General features: G+C 50.7%; 1 protein-coding gene across 1 annotated transcript in view; it reads left to right on the top strand.

The window, feature by feature from the left end:
* The window catches only part of RNF17 (ring finger protein 17), a 261,161-nt gene that overhangs the window by 183,808 nt on the left and 61,081 nt on the right, over positions 1 to 16,272 (top strand). The window contains exons 23-24 of the mRNA XM_040426246.1: positions 1,101 to 1,405; positions 8,770 to 8,936. Of these exons, the coding sequence (XP_040282180.1) occupies positions 1,101 to 1,405; positions 8,770 to 8,936 (472 nt within the window). The remainder of the gene's footprint in view (positions 1 to 1,100; positions 1,406 to 8,769; positions 8,937 to 16,272) is intronic.

Below are 16,272 nucleotides of genomic sequence, written 5' to 3'. Positions count from 1 at the left end.
CAGCGGGAGAGATTTATCAAGACTGGTTATTTTCTGCGCCAATCTTAATATCCCCTGCACTGCCGAAGGATGTGCCTAAATTATGGCGAGCCCAGACCTCTTCATAAATTGGGTACATCCTCTGGCAGTCTGTGCGACTAAACTGAAATCCACGGCAGCTTGGAGCTGCCATAGATTTCATGTTCTTTTACTCCAGAAAACTGACGTAAATGAAGATAAACGCGCTGGACCCGTCGTCATGCACCCTTTTGGAAAATTGCCAGGGTGGCATTCCAATGCCACTTGAAGCTATATTTTGCCGCAGTCGACAGTAAATTGCCGTAGATAGGTAATAAATACCACTCAATGTGTTTGACCAATTGCATTTGTTTCTTGTCCTTCCACCTATAGAAAAGGTGATGTCAAAACACCTAAAACAAAAAACGGCAAGAGCTACAGCATGCTGTGATCTTGAAAAGGAGCCTAAGACAAAAACACCACCTAATGAACCCCAATTTTTTTTTTGTAGTGCTATATATATAGTCTTAGCCTTAAAAATGGGAGTCTTGAGTCGCCTGTGTGAATAGGTTAGTCATGTGCTTGTGTGACCACTGCTCCATTCACTTCTATTTGAAAGAGGTTGTGCCAAGTACTGAAGTGATCCTCTTTCCACTGGATAGGTGTCAACTAACTGGGCTGACCGCACCGATCACGTTCCGGTAGGGCAACAGGCCGAGCGTACTTTCTACCAACTCTATTCATTCTCTATGGAGCTGCTCGAAGTAGCCCGGACAGTCCCGTAGATAATGAATGGAACAGAACGGCGCATGCGTGACCAGCCACTCCATTCATTCTAAACCCCAGGACATGTGAGAATGTGAAGTAGTCATGGTGAAATGTCCCACTAAGTTTTGTGGCTTCTGTTAATCTCTTATTGGTACACGTCAGGCTTATTCTGTGGGGCTACCAATAGGTCGCCCATCTTGTGATCAGTGATCCCTCAAGGGAACTAGGTGAAAGATGGTGACTAGCCATCAACTGAATCTGCTGAAATCTGTGGGTTCGGCTTATACACCTCTAATGTGCATAGCCAGCTTCAGCATCCTATGTTTCATTCACAGGATGAACAAGCTGAATCCCGTGCTACCCCTGCTAGAAGCTCACGATAAAAGGACACCGCTGTCTGCCAAGAGTTGTCTTCAAGAGCAAGATCCAGTAGAAGAACGTGCAAGAGAATCAAATCCCGAGTGTGCCAAGACACTGACAAGTGAGCCAAGTAACATTGCAGTGCCTGAAGAAGCAGCGGTGGAGCCGATGGTTGCTGAACCGTACTTGCCGCCCTTGTTGCCTGAGGAGAAGAAATTTTCAGCTAAAGTCCTCCATGTTGCTGAAGATGGAACAATATATGTAATCCAGGAATGTTTGGGTAATTTCATTTACAAGTTACTAGTAGATACATAAATATATGTGTGGATAATTACTCTGTAAGGCCCCATTCAGACGATCGTATTTTTGTTCCGCATCCAATCTGCAGAAAACGTGGATCAGATGCGGAACAAAAATACGGTAATTTCAATGGGGCCACAAAAGATGCAGACAGCACACCATGTCTGCATCTGTATGTCTGTTCCACAGTCCAGCAAAAAAATAGATGTCCGATTCTTGTCCGTTTTGTGCGCAAGAATAGGCATTTGTTAAATAGTTCGGGACCTGTGGAAGGTGAAAATGCAGGATGCACGTGGCCAGTGTCTGTGTTTTGTGGATCCGAGGTTTGCAGTCCGCAAAACAGGCATGGTTGCGTGATGTAGTTGCCGGAAGTTTCGGTAATATTTTTTTATTTCCTCCCAAAAAACCGGAGGCTGCTGCCTTTCCAGTCCATGAGGAATTTTCTGCGGTCATATCCAGGGCCTGTGACCGTCCTAATCAAAAGTTTTCTGCCACCAAACGCATGGATACTCTCTATCCTTTTCCGGCGGATAGCGTGGAGAAATGGTCTTCTCCCCCTAAGGTGGATCCCCCGGTGGCCAGGTTAGGCAAGAACACGGCCCTCCCAGTCCTGGACGGCTCCTCTCTGCAGGACGCTGTGGACAGGCGCCTAGATTCTCTGGCCAAATCCATTTTCTCACTGGCGGGCACGTCCCTGCGACCTGCCTTTGCCTCAGCATGGGTGGCCAGAGCTCTCTCGGTGTGGTTGCAGCGCCATCACCAGGACCTGGCGGCACAAGATGCGTCTGCTGACACACTGGATTTGGTCCTCCAGATGTCTCAGGCTTCCAGATTCCTATGCGAGGCTTCCATGGACATTGGTTCCCTCTTTACCCGCATTTCAGCCCTCTCGGTCATTCAGCGCAGGGAGGTCTGGTTGAAGGTATGGGACGCCGACGCTTCCTCCAAGTGTTCCCTTGCTGACCTCCCCTTTGAGGGTTCCAGACTTTTTGGGGCCCAACTGGATGAGTTCATCTCTGCCGCTACTGGGGGCAAGAGCACTCATCTTCCCCAGCCCAGATCTAAGCGCCCTTTCTGCCTAGGACTTCCGGTTCTCGGTACCAGTCCTTTCGCTGCTTCTCTTCTAACAGGACATCATCTGCTTCCTCCGCTGGGGGGTCACAGGATTCCCGAAAGAAGCCCTCCTTCAAGCCCCAGCCTTCCTGGCGCCCGAGGGCACAGTCGGCCCGCCCTGAGGCTCCCAAGCAGTCTTCCGCATGAAGGGGCGCCCACACCGCTCGTGGTGGGGGGCCGTCTGCTCTCTTATCAGCAGGTTTGGAGGGCTCATGTTCAGGACGCATGGGCTCTAGAGATTGTAACGTCTGGTTACAAGATATAGTTCGCGTCCAGACCGCCGGAACGTTTTTTCTCCCCTCGCGTTCCGGGGGATCCGACCAGAGCCTCGGACCTCTTAATGGCAGTTTCCTCCCTTCTGGACCAGGGGGTTATTACCCCGGTTCCCCCAGAGCAACAGGGCACAGGTTTCTATTCAAACCTGTTCATGGTCCCAAAGAAGGAGGGGTCGGTGCGTCCGGTCCTGGACCTAAAACTACTCAACAAGTCTCTACGGGTGCGGAGGTTTCGAATGGAATCCCTCCGCTCCATTATTGTTTCTCTTCTTCCAGGGGTGTTCCTCTCGTCCGTGGACATCCAGGATGCTTATCTGCATGTTCAGATTGCAGAATCGGTTCCTGCGCTTCGCCATTGGAGGTCGACACTATCAGTTTGTCGCCCTTCCTTTCGGGTTAGCAACCGCCCCTCGCGTCTTTACCAAGATCCTGGCACCGATCATGGCGCTTCTTCGTACCAGGGGCATTCCTTTGCTGCCCTATCTGGACGATATCCTGATAAAGGCCCCCTCACTTCCGCAGGCCGAGGACAGCGTCCGGATCACTGTTCAGACTCTGGAACAGTTCGGCGGGATAATCAATTTCAAGTCCTCTCTCCTCCCATCCCAGAAGCTCTGCTTCCTGGGGATGATTTTGGACACCTCGTCCGCCAGAGTGTTCCTGCCAGTCTCCAAGTCCTCCCAGATCCAGGGGGCAGTGTCGCATCTGCTGCGCTCCCAGTTCCTCTCCATACGGGAATGCATGCGGGTCCTGGGTCTTATGGTGGCCTCTTTCGAGGCCATTCCGTATGCCCAGTTTCACACTCGCTTGTTGCAACAGGAGATCCTTTCTCTCTGGGACAAGACCTCTCGGGGTCTGGATGATCGCATCCGCTTTTCTCAGCGAGTTCGGGCAGCTCTTCCTTGGCAGTCCCCGATGAATCTGAGGTCGGGGAGATCCTTTCTCCCGTTCTCCTGGACGATCGCCACCACCGATGCCAGCCTCCTGGGTTGGGGCGGCGTTCTCCAGTCTCGCACGGTTCAAGGGGTTTGGTCGGCGGCAGAATCTCGCCTTCCGATGAATATTCTGGAGCTGAGGGCGATTTTCCACTCTCTCTCCCGTTGGACTCCTCTCCTTGCGGGCCTCCCGGTGAGAATTCAATCGGACAATGCCACGCCTGTGGCCTACATCAACCATCAGGGCGGGACCCGCAGCCGGATGGTGATGCAGGAGGTGACGAGAATTCGGACGTGGGCGGAGTCGCACGTCCCAGTGTTATCAGCAGTTTACTTTCCAGGAGTGGACAACTGGACAGCAGACTTTCTAAGCCGCAACAAGGTGGATCCAGGCGAGTGGTCTCTGCATCCAGATGTCTTCGACGAAATCTGCCGCAGATGGGGCCGTCCGGATGTGGACTTGAAGGCGTCCAGGCTCAACAAGAAGCTCCCGGTGTTCCTGGCTCGCGCCCGGGATCCGAAGGCGTACGGGGTGGACGCGCTGGTGTCTCCATGGCAGGACTTCGGTCTCCTCTATGTCTTCCCTCCGCTTCCTCTACTACCGAAGGTTCTACGCAAGATCGAAGCGGAGCGTGGTTCTCAGACGTGGCTCGGATGCTGGCGGACACCCCATGCCCTCTTCCTGACAGAAAGGACCTACTGTCTCAGGGCCCGCTCTTCCATCGGAATTTACGGCGTGGCTGTTGAAACCGCCATCCTGAAGAAGAGGGGGTTCTCTGATTCCGTAATTAGAACCATGATTAGTGCGATGAAGCCGGCTTCCTCCCGGATTTACTTTCATACCTGAAAGGCCTTCCTGACTTTTTGTGAGAACTTGGGGTTCCCTCCCCTTCGCTTTTCCATCCCGATGATGCTGTCTTTTCTTCAGTCTGGACTGGAGATGGGACTGTCGCTGAGTTCCCTAAAAGGTCAGGTTTCGGCGCTGGCCGTCTTTTTTCAGAAATCCCTTGCTCTTATGGATCCTGTGAGAACTTTCCTTCAGGGGGTGGCACATTCGGCTCCTCCGTATGTTCCCCCTTTGCCTCCTTGGGATCTCAATTTGGTCCTGCGCGCTCTTCAGACTGCCCCCTTCGAACCTCTGAGAGAGGTCTCCCTGACTTTTCTCACCTGGAAAGTGGTCTTCCTTGTGGCCATAACTTCCATCAGACGGGTGTCGGAGTTGGCCGCTCTTTCCTGTCAGGAGCCTTTTCTGTTTTTTCACCAGGATAAGGTTGTGCTACGTCCGGTGCCCTCCTTTCTGCCCAAGGTGGTCTCTCCTTTCCATCTTAACGAGGATCTTGTCCTGCCCTCCTTTTGCCCTTCTCCGGCAAACCCCAAGGAACGCGCTCTGCATTCGCTGGATGTCGTCCGGGCCTTAAAAGTGTATCTCACGGCCACCGCTTCCGTCCGCCGTTCAGATTCCCTCTTTGTGATTCCCGAGGGGCCTCGTAGGGGTCTGGCTCGGATTACCGCTCACTCCACTAGGGCGGTGGGGGCTTCTTGGGCAAGGCGCAATCGTGCCTCTGCGTCTCAGCTGTGTAAGGCGGCCACCTGGTCGTCCTTACATACCTTTACAAAGTTTTATCAGTTGCATTCCCTGGCTTCGGCTGATGCTGTCTTTGGTCGCAGGGTTTTACAGGCTGTGGTTCCTGTTTGACCGTTGGACGTTCCTCCTGGGGGTGCTGATTTTTCTCCCTGCTTTAGGACGTCCCATGGTCTGTGTCCCCCAATGGAAAAAACTCTGAGAAAAGGAGATTTTTTTCCATTGGGGGACACAGCTCCCACCCATTCTGCCTGTTGCAGGAGGGGTTTTCAGTTCAGTTTCTGTTTGTGGTTGGACCTCATGGGCTTTGGTCCGATGGCTTCCATTATTTTTTCTTCTCCTTCTCCTACTGCTTTTGCAACGCCTGAGTTTCTCCTGGTGGAGTCGGGGGGGTATAGCCCGAGGAGGAGGAGCTCTTTTGTATTTGCATAGTGTCCCTCCTAGTAATACCTCTAAGCTATACCCATGGTCTGTGTCCCCCAATGGAAAAGTCGAGAAAAAGATTTTACAGGTGATTTTCACAAAAAATCTCCTTTTTTTTTCTCCCGCTTAACTTTTGGGTCCAAAAGTAGCCCTGCTATTTTCGACACATTTGCCGAGGCATTGTGCTGGTTACTATTGAACATAGCCAGATGCCCTACTGTATTACACTACCTGGACGATTTCTTGGCAAGACAACAAAAGTTTTTACTTTTGTTGTCTTGTCATTGTACTCGGGAGCTTGTGCCGAGTTATCTCTCGGGGTGCCGTTCGTGGATACATTGGGTGGGCACTGCCCCCTCTCACTCTCCGCACCCCTGGGGTCTTTTCTCCTTTCTGGACGATTTCTTACTGGTCGAGGAGAACACTTCCCGTCCCAGTAGCCTCACAGCTACCATCAATCTATTTGAGCAACTAGGTGTCCCAGTCTCCCCAAAGAAGACCGAGGGGCCAGACGTGATCATCACATTCCTGGGTACTCAATTAGACTCAATCACGATGCAAGCAAGCCTGCCACACGACAAGATAGGGAACATTCTTACCAACATCAACCACTACCTCCAGCTCAGTACTTGCAACCGTAAAGAGCTACAGTCCCTGCTGGGTTCTCTAAATTTTGCCATGCGTATCATACCTCAAGGCCGCTCCTTCATATCACGACTCCTGTATCTATTTCCACTCTTCCTACACGACACAAACATGTTGTCCTTAGATACCCAAGCTACGGCAGACTTGCGCATGTGGAAGAAATTTTTAACCACTTGGAATGGTAAAAGTATGTTCCTCCCTCAATTGACTGACTCATCACCTACCATTTGGTCAGATGCGGCATCTACCACAGGTTTTGCAGCAATTTTTGGGAACGAATGGCTTTGGGGCAGCTGGCCTACAGCAGTTCAGGATGTGGAGGGTTTTTCCACTATCTCAGCTCTCTTCGAGATCTATCCCATCGCTGCAGCTGCCGTGGCGTGGGGTCATTTATGGGCAGACTTGTCAGTACGTTGCTACTCAGATAACCAGGCAACCTGTCATATCATCAACAAAGGTCGTTCCAAATCTCTTACGATCATAAGATTTCTGAGGAAACTCACTTGGTTGGCTGCTTGTCATTTCTTCCTGCATTGTTTCCATGTTCCAGGTATATGTAACACAGCTGCTGACAGTTTGTCTCGTTTTAAATTCCAGGCATTCCATCAAGCACTCCTGTCAGCCGTGCTCACAGCCACGCCAACTCCAACTTTCCAGCAACTAGTAATGGACTAGACGCCATTATGCATCATAGCAGAGCACTGTCCCATTTGGCACTGTCTAAAAATACGCACAAAACATACGACAGGGCCTTTACCTTATTCAAAAGATTACTTTTGGAACATGACATCGTGCAACCATTTGTCTTGACATCATTGTTGGGTTTCGCTTCTTTTTGCCACCTTAAACTTAAGATGTCATACAACACCATTAAACTTTATTTAACATGCATTCAACATCATATGCTAACCCTACAACCAAACAACACTAGTTTCATGGCCTCTCACCAGATTAAGACTATCCTCAGGGGCATTCAGAGATCTGAACCCACACGTACATCAGAGGCTACCTATAGACAACCATATTTTCAACGCATTGTCTAACCTGCTTGATTTTAAGACCTTTTGAAATAAACACGCATTCTGTCATCAAGGCAGCTATCTACATAGCTTTCTATGGATTCCTAAGGCCTAGAGAATTCACTGCGACCAACACCACACAATCTACTCCTATTATACTCTGTTCCCACTTAACAAAACACATGGATCATTACATCCTGACTCTGCCTCATTCCAAGACCAGTCAGCAGGCACGAGTAGAAGTAGCATACTATCCTACGCACAATAGGTGGTGCCCCGTCAAGATTCTCGATGCATACATACAGCATCATAACTCATTACCATCACAACCATTATTCATTTTATGAGGTTCGGTACTCACCACTACGACCTTCATGACCTACGTCAGGTCTTTACTCACTCAGCTGGGCCTCAACCCAGCTAACTACTCGGGTCTCTCCTTCCGCATAGGAGCAGCCTCCAGTGTTAACATTCCAGTTCATGTTATTAAAGCACTGGGGCGCTGGAAATCATCTGCTTACTCACGCTACATACCAAACCCAGTACAAGAATTAAGAAATGCATTCAAAGACATGTCTGGTTGATATGTGTATTTGTATTGGTCGTTTGTAATAAATTTGATATTTAATTTTTGCCCTCTTCTTTCTCAGGCCTACCTCATAGTCTGTTCTGGCACACCACACCCGACTTGCCATTTTATACCATCCTATGTTCATTATGGTATTTTACTCTGTACTATCATGAGCCCCTAACACAAGTATTAAGGCCAGCTGGCCTGTGATTGTGGGAGGGGCTCGTTATTTACTCCTTGTCTTTTTAAGGGACACCCCTTACCTGGCTCCATACCGCTCGAGGTCAGCGTTGAATGACCCTCCCACCACACCACATTATAACATTATTTTCCTTTTTCTTCTTTTTTTTTCCTTGGTAAGCCCTCTTCTTTCTCAGGCCTACCTCATCGTCTGTTCCGGCACACCACAACCGACTTGCCATTTTATACCATCCTACTTTCATTATGGTATTTTACTTTGTACGATCATGAGCCCCTAACACAAATATCTGATGTAAATCTCCTGCGATGCCAATTATTGACGTTTACCGGCGCATGTTCTAGCGCACTGCACTTGGATGATCATGATGGCTGTATGAGGTCAACGCAGAATACAGTGGTCCCTCAAGTTACAATATTGACTGATATATATATATATATATATATTTTTTTTTTTTTTTTAACCCTAATCCTCGTGGTGCTGAAACTGCAGTAATTCCATGTATGTTGGAACTGTCTGAGCTCTGGGAACTGCTCTAAAGTGACATAATTCTCTCTTTTTTTCTTTTCTTTTTTGTTTTAGAAAACGAGCTTGGTGTGCTTATGCTTGATATCCAGGATTCATTTAAGTGCCTAGGTTTGATGGCACCCTACTCTTGGAGGAAAGGTGAAGGCTGTCTTATTAAGGGATCTGATACCATGACATACCGAGGAAAGGTTCTTGACATTCTCAGTGGAGATATGATTACAGTATGTTCATTTTTTTTTTTCTTCATTATTATTTTTATTTTGGCATTTTAATCTTCTGAGTTCTTTTTTATGCAGTTGTATTTTAAATCTGCACAAAAAGTTGAACTTGAGTAACTCTGGCAGGACAGAGAACAACAAACTCGTGGCAACTCTTTTTTGATCTTCTTTCTTCTTCCTAAAGTCTCCTTCACACGTCAGTGTTTCATGGACGTGTCCTGTACGTGTTCTCCATGGGCAGCACACGTCTCCATTCATTTTAATGTGTGTATTCAGACATCAGTGTTTTAGCATGGTCCGTGTTTTTAGCACGGAAGCATGCTCTATTTTGTCCATGTTCATTGATCCATCACTCCCATTATAGTCTGTGTCCGTGAAAGCTACGGATGCCATCCGTGTTGCATCCGTGTTTCATGGATCATTAGGAAGAGACAGTTCAGTGTCAGTATAAGGCCTCATGCACACGGCCGTTTTCACTTCAATGGGGCTGCAAAAGATGCTGGCAGCACTCCGTGTGCTGTCCGCATCCGTTGCTCCGTTCCGTGGCCCTGCAAAAAATATATAACATGTTCTATTCTTGTCCGCGCAGTTATATTAAAGGCTGTCCGTGCCGTTCCGAAAATTGCGGAACACGCACGGACGCCAACCGTGTTTTGCGCACCACAAAACACAACACTGTCGTGTGCATGTAGCCTAATACAGATGGCACGCGGACAGAAAAAAACAGACACGGACCCAACACTGATCAATCACGGACATCTTCACGGATGCATCACTGACCACCCTCTCACGGATTTGAGCACAGACACGGATGTGTGAATAAGGCTTAACTTGTATTTCTTGTGGATGGCATTGGGGGACACAGCACCATGGGTATATGCCCAGCTGACACTAGAAAGGAAAAGTGTTAGCCCCACCCAGATGGGCTATACCCTCTGCACACTAAACTAACCAGTTTTAGTCTAGTGTCCGTAGGAGGCAGACATGACTTGCTCTGTTTTTTAGAGCAGGTCTTGCTGTTTTTTTTCTGTTTTTTTTCTTCTCTTCTGCAGGTTTCTGCCTGCTGCAGGATGGGGCTCCATCGTGGGTATCTACTTTAGTTGCACCCCCTACAGGCGCGTACTGAGTTCCTCGACGGTCACCCAGTCCCCCTTTACTGCATCCGCAGTGGCATGCCGGCAATCCCACATCTGTGATGAATTTGCGTCGCTTCTCCCCAGGAGACACTTCCCCTCACCTGTTTATTTCCTGAGGGCCCCCGGTGTCCCGCCGACGGCGCTCCTTTCCCGGCCGCACCATTTCTTTGCTATGGCCGCATCCTTCCCACTTCCCGAGCTTTTTCCTTGTCCCCTCCCCACTTCCCTCGGCTCTTGGGAGGGGTCTCCCTTCCCTCCTATCCCAATTTTGCGCTGGCTTTTCGCTGTGGGTGGAGTTTTTGTCTTTTTGCTTGGTTTTATTCTGGGTCTCCATCAGCACTCCTGAGGGACGCTCTCCAGATCTCCCTGCAGCCTTCCTGGCGCACTCCTGCGACTGCTGCAGCACCTCTTTGGGGACTCAGCACCTGGGATCCAGTAGGACAGCCTCTGGCTGGGTTTTCCTTTTTTTCAGGCTCCCAATTAGTCCTCATGTCCTCTTCCAGAGAAGACTCCCATCCCCAGCACCCCCTCGGGTCGCCAGGTATTATATGTGCGCTTGTTGTAATAAAAAGTTGCCCTGCGGTCAACCTGAGCCTGTTTGTGCGCAGTACCTTGCCCCCAGACCCTCTCAGGAAGCCCTGACTACCCCTTCTGGGTCTGTTCCTCCTGAATGGGCTGCCTCCCTGTTCCAAGCCATAGGGAACCCTGCCCGACTCTCCCAATCCATGTTTGAATCGCTGGACCGCTTGCCTGCCCAAATTGCAGCCGCCTCGGTCCCTCCCAGGGACTCCTCGGCGGAAGGGGCATGCTACCGTTAGACACCAGGTCCCGCAAACGACCTAGGGTTGTCACAACCATGTCCCGCTCCTCCTCGGCATCCTCAGGTCACTCTCAAGATATGTCTGAGGCTGGCGCTGAATCCTTCTCTGCCGCACCTTCCGCCGCCTCGGGGGGACACCTCTGACTCTGATTCCGAATCGGAGCAGAGCACAGTTCTGTCTGCGGCCATGCAGGATCTCATCAGGGCAGTTAGGGATGCTGTCCACGTGCAGGAAGACTCCTACTTTTCGGCTCAGGAATCTTTCCACTGTTCCATGCGCTCCTCTTTGGTTTTTCCTAACCATGCGGATCTGGACGCACTCCTGGCCAAGGAGTGGCGTCATCCGGATAGGCGTCTTCAGCCCGCCAAGAGCTCGGACGTCCTCTTTCCCTTTTCCAAGGAGTCCATTACTATGTGATCTGTCCCTCCTCAGGTAGACCCGCAAGTGGCCCAACTTGCTAAGGCTACCACCCTTCCTTTGGCCGACGCGGCATTGTCTGATCCGTTGGACAAGAAGATAGACTCATTTCCAAGTCTGCATTTGTTGCAGTGGGTTCCGCTATCCGTCCCGCCTTTGCTGCCTCATAGGTGGCTACGGCCTGTGTGGTATGGGCCAAACAGCTTGTTCGGGCCTTACCCCCCGGATTCTACTCGGGGGAGCTCCATCTCCTTGCTTCTCATTTTCTCTAGGCATCCTGGTACCTTTTGTGATGCTTCCCTGGAATTGACGCCGCTCTAGCAGGGTGGCTGCCAACTCTGTGGCTATCCGCCGCACTGTTTGGCTTCGTGCCTAGGCAGCGGATGCCGCCTCTGAAAAGGCGCTCATATCTCTTCCCTTCCTGGGTGGTAGGTTTTTCGGGAAAAGCTTTGAGGAGGCTACGGATGGGAAAAGTTCTCTCCGGACCCAAAACCGCCCCCGCCACCACCGTCCTATTTCTGCATCGCGATCTCAGCGCTTTCGCTCCTTTCGGGATTCCTCTTCCCGTCAGGACACAAAGACGGTTCGGCCTTTCTTCAAGGCCAAGCCCTCCTGGCACGGCCCTAAGCCTTCCAAACCCCAGTCTGCAAAGCAGTTATCTGCATGGCTGGTTTCCCCCACTCGAGTTGCCCCCTCGAGTGAGGGGGTCGGTTGCTCTCCTTTCAGGGCTAATGGAGCGCAAGCGTGGACGACGCCTGGGTTCTGGAGGTTGTGTCCTCCGGATACAAGATAGCATTCTCCGCCCTTCCCACGATTCGGTTCTTCCAGTCGTCACCGCCCAGGTCCCCCTCCCAGGCAGCCGCTATTTTTCAGTCCATTCATTCACTTCACTTGCATGGAGTAATTGTTTCCGTCCCGATCTCGGAACGTTTTCAGGGGGTTTTACTCGAACCTCTTCACCGTTCCCAAGAAGGACGGTTCCCTTCGCCCCATTTTGGATCTCAAGGCGCTCAATTACTTTGTCCGTGTCCGCCACTTTCGCATGGAGTCCCTCAGGTCGTTGATTGCTTCCCTCGAGGTGGGCGAGTTTCTGTCGTCCATGGACATCCAAGACACCTACCTGCATGTCCGCATAGCTCAGTCTCATCAGAGGTGCCTTTGCTTCGCGGTAGGTTCTCTGCGTTTTCAGTTCGCGGCGTTGCCCTTCGGCCTGGCGTCTTCCCCGAGGGTCTTTACCAAGGTGTTGGCTCCCCTTGTCGCACTTCTCCGTGCCAGGGGAGTTGCCATAATACCCTACCTGGACGGTCTTCTGGTGAAGGCTCTGTCCTGGGAGGACAACCTGTCCAGCCTCCACATCACCCTGTCCATGCTGTCCCAGTTCAGCTGGCTGGTGCATGGCTCCAAGTCCTCCCTTGGAATTCCTAGGCATGATCCTCGACACTCGCCTTGGCCGGGTGTGCCTTCCTCAGGACAAGGTAGTGGCTCTCCAGTCAGGGGTGACTCGCCTTTGTGAGCCGTCTCCTCTGTCCATCAGGGTGTGCATGCGCCTCCTGGGCCGGATGGTTGCCGCCTTTGAGGCAATTCCTTACTCCCAATTCCACACCCAGTCCCTTCAGCTCTCAATCCTTGCCCGGTGGAACAAGTCTCCGTCAGGCCTCGATCACCCGATCTGTCTGTCCCCTCAGGTCCGCCGGGACTTGGTGGCTGAACCCGCTAACCGTCTCCCTCGGCAGATCCTTCCTTCCCCTCCGTTGGCAGGTGATCTCCACAGATGCCAGCCTGGCAGGTTGAGGGGCAGTCTTCGGATCTCTCACTGCCCAGGGTCAGTGGTCTATACGGTAGGGCTCCCTACAGATCAATATTCTGGAGCTCAGGGCCATTTACCTTGCCCTGTCCTGTTGGACTCACCTCCTCCACAGTCATCCTGTCCGCATTCAGACAGACAACTACACTGCGGTGGCTTATTTGAACCACTGTGGGGCACCAGAAGCGCGCCAGTCCTGAAGGAAGCCTCTGGCATCCTGTTGTGGGCAGAGGGACATGTTCCTGCTCTTTCCGCGGTCTACATCCCCGGGGTCGACAATTGGGCTGCCGACTTTCTCAGTCTCCACTGCCTCGACCCGGTGAGTGGTCTCTCCATCCAGAGGTGTTTCAACATCTCTGTCAACATTGAGGAATCCCAGATGTGGATCTTTTCGCCTCCTGTCTGAATCACAAACTTCCGCTTTACGTCGCAAGGTCTCGGGATCCTCAGGCTTCGGCGGTAGACGCCTTGGTGGTCCCAATTCAGTCTCTTATATCTCTTCTCTCCCCTTCCGCTTCTTTCTCGGGTACTCAAACGCCTCAAAATGGATCGGGTCCCGGCGATATTGGTGGCTCCGGACTGGCCCCGCAGGGCATGGTACGCAGATCTCCTCTTCCTGCTCGCCCACTCCCCATGGCGTCTACCTCTGGGTCCCGACCTCCTTTTGCAAGGTCCGCTATTCCACCTGAGTTTACCTCTGCTTCATTTAACGGTGTGGCTGTTGAAGCCGGGGTCCTGAGATTCTGGGGTTTCTCCGAGTCAGTCATCCAGACTATGCTTCATGCATGTAAACCCCAGTCGGCCAGAATTTACCATCGTACCTGGAAGGCTTATTTTGCTTTGGTGTGAATCTCTGGCGAGGTTCACCCTAATTTTTTTGTTCCCTAGGATTCTTGCCGGCCTTGAGAAAGGTCTCCGCCTGGCCTCTCTCAAAGGTCAGGTCTCGGCCTTGTCTGTTCTTTTCCAAAGGCCCTTGGCTTCTCGTTCCCAGGTTAAGACTTTCCTTCAGGGGGTGGCTCATCGCGTCCCTCCCTTCCGTTCCCCAGTGGAACCCTGGGATTTGAATTTGGTCCTAGATGCCCTTCAATCCTCTCTCCTTGAGCCCTTGAAGGAGGTCTCCCTTTCTTATGTCTCCTTTTAAGGTTGCCTTTTTAGTCGCGATTACTTCCATTCGCAGAGTCTCCGAGCTGGTGGGGCTCTCTTGTCGGTCCTCCTTTCTGGTTTTTCACCAGAACAAGGTAATCCTGCGTCCAGTTCCCTCCTTTCTTCCCAAGATGGTTCCACATTAATGAGGAGATTGTCCTGCCTTCATTCTGTCCCAACTCCTCTCATCCCAGAGAGTGTCTCCACCGTCTGGATGTGGTTCAGGCGCTCCGGCTGTATCTCCAGTTAACTGAGTCCTTTTGTTGTTCTGACTCTGTCATCCCTGAGGGCTCACGTAAAGGTTTATAAGCCTCCAAAGCTACCATCTCCCTTTGGATTAGGTCGGCTGTCAAGGAAGCCTATGTGTCGAAGGGTCGTGAGCCCCCCTTCCGGTTGACCGTTCACTCCACTAGGGCGGTCAGGGCATCATGGGCGGTCCGGCATCTAGCCTCTGCTTCCCAGGTCTGCAAGGCCGCCACCTGGACCTGAGTTTACACCTTCTCCAGGTTCTACCATATCCATTCCTTGGCCTCTGTTGATGCCAGTTTGGGTCGCAAAGTTCTGCAAGAGGCTGTGCGCTATGTTCTTCGCATGGCTGTTTCTTCCCACCCTCGGGTACTGCTTTGAGACATCCCATGGTGCTGTGTAGAAAAGAAGATGGCTTCGGCAGCATTCCGCAATATCAAAAATACTTTAATCGTACCTCCAGACACAGATGGCAACGAACGTTTCGACTGTGTAACAGTCTTTGTCAAGCCTAATGACACAAAATCTGATAGGCATATATATACCCCCCTCATATAAAATACACACCCCGTTACATCATTAGTGCAGATCACTACACAATAGGATACACATGTTCATACTTTAACTCACAGCTAACGACATGTCCAACGAACTCGTGTAGTTCTCCTCGGCGTTCCCTTATCTGTAATGCGCAGTCGCGTCTCAACCCATCTAAAACCCGGAAGTATCATACGTCGCCATGGCGCCCGGAGGCGCACGTGTCTCTAGCCAATGAGCTGCCAGAGGGCCTCACTGACGTCACAGACTGCGCGTCAACCTCGTAACACTCACCCAAGAGCGCACATCCGTGCGTCGATGGCGTGGGTCACATGAGGTACGCAGCCAGTAACAACATCGCGCAGGTACCGGCGCCATGACAACGAAGACGCCACGATCCACGCTGCTTACTGTGGAGTAAATATGTGCTATCCGTATCCAAAATGAACTGGTTTGTGCAACATATAGACAACACAGATAATAGCCCGATTACAGAGGGACATCAAGCCGGACTGTACATATTCATGATCATAACAGGTATAGGGCAAAAACATATCATAGCAAGTACAGATAGCAATACAAACAGTGTATCCCATGTATACTTCACATATGGATCATCATCATAGCACTTTGACATATAAATTTGGGGACCAATCCCCCGGTGGATGCGCTACATATAGGTTAAAATCATAATGTCCCTATACTAAGAGGACAAAACAATGACACACATCAATCGATGGATGAGACATTGAACTCTAGATTCAAACCAAAGGGTTGAAGGGACCTAAGGGTATGGATCCATTTAAGTTCCTTTTTCCTCAGGATTCCCTTCCTGTCCCCACCCCTTCTCAAATATCCCACGCTATCAATAGCCCGAAATCTCAATTGATTGATAGAATGTTTGCAATCAATGAAGTGTTTGGCAACCGGTTTGTCGAGTGCACCTGTTCTTATTGTACTTTTATGTTTATTAATTCTTTCCCTCAATTCCATCGTAGTCTCCCCCACATAGATCAAGCTACATGTGGGGGAGACTACGATGGAATTGAGGGAAAGAATTAATAAACATAAAAGTACAATAAGAACAGGTGCACTCGACAAACCGGTTGCCAAACACTTCATTGATTGCAAACATTCTATCAATCAATTGAGATTTCGGGCTATTGATAGCGTGGGATATTTGAGAAGGGGTGGGGACAGGAAGGGAATCCTGAGGAAAAAGGAACTTAAATGGA

Source organism: Bufo bufo, chromosome 3, assembly GCF_905171765.1.
Source record: "Bufo bufo chromosome 3, aBufBuf1.1, whole genome shotgun sequence".
In the NCBI taxonomy this organism is placed as follows: domain Eukaryota; kingdom Metazoa; phylum Chordata; class Amphibia; order Anura; family Bufonidae; genus Bufo; species Bufo bufo.
The sequence above is the reverse complement of the archived record's forward strand: the minus strand, read 5'-3'. Positions and strand labels throughout refer to the sequence as shown.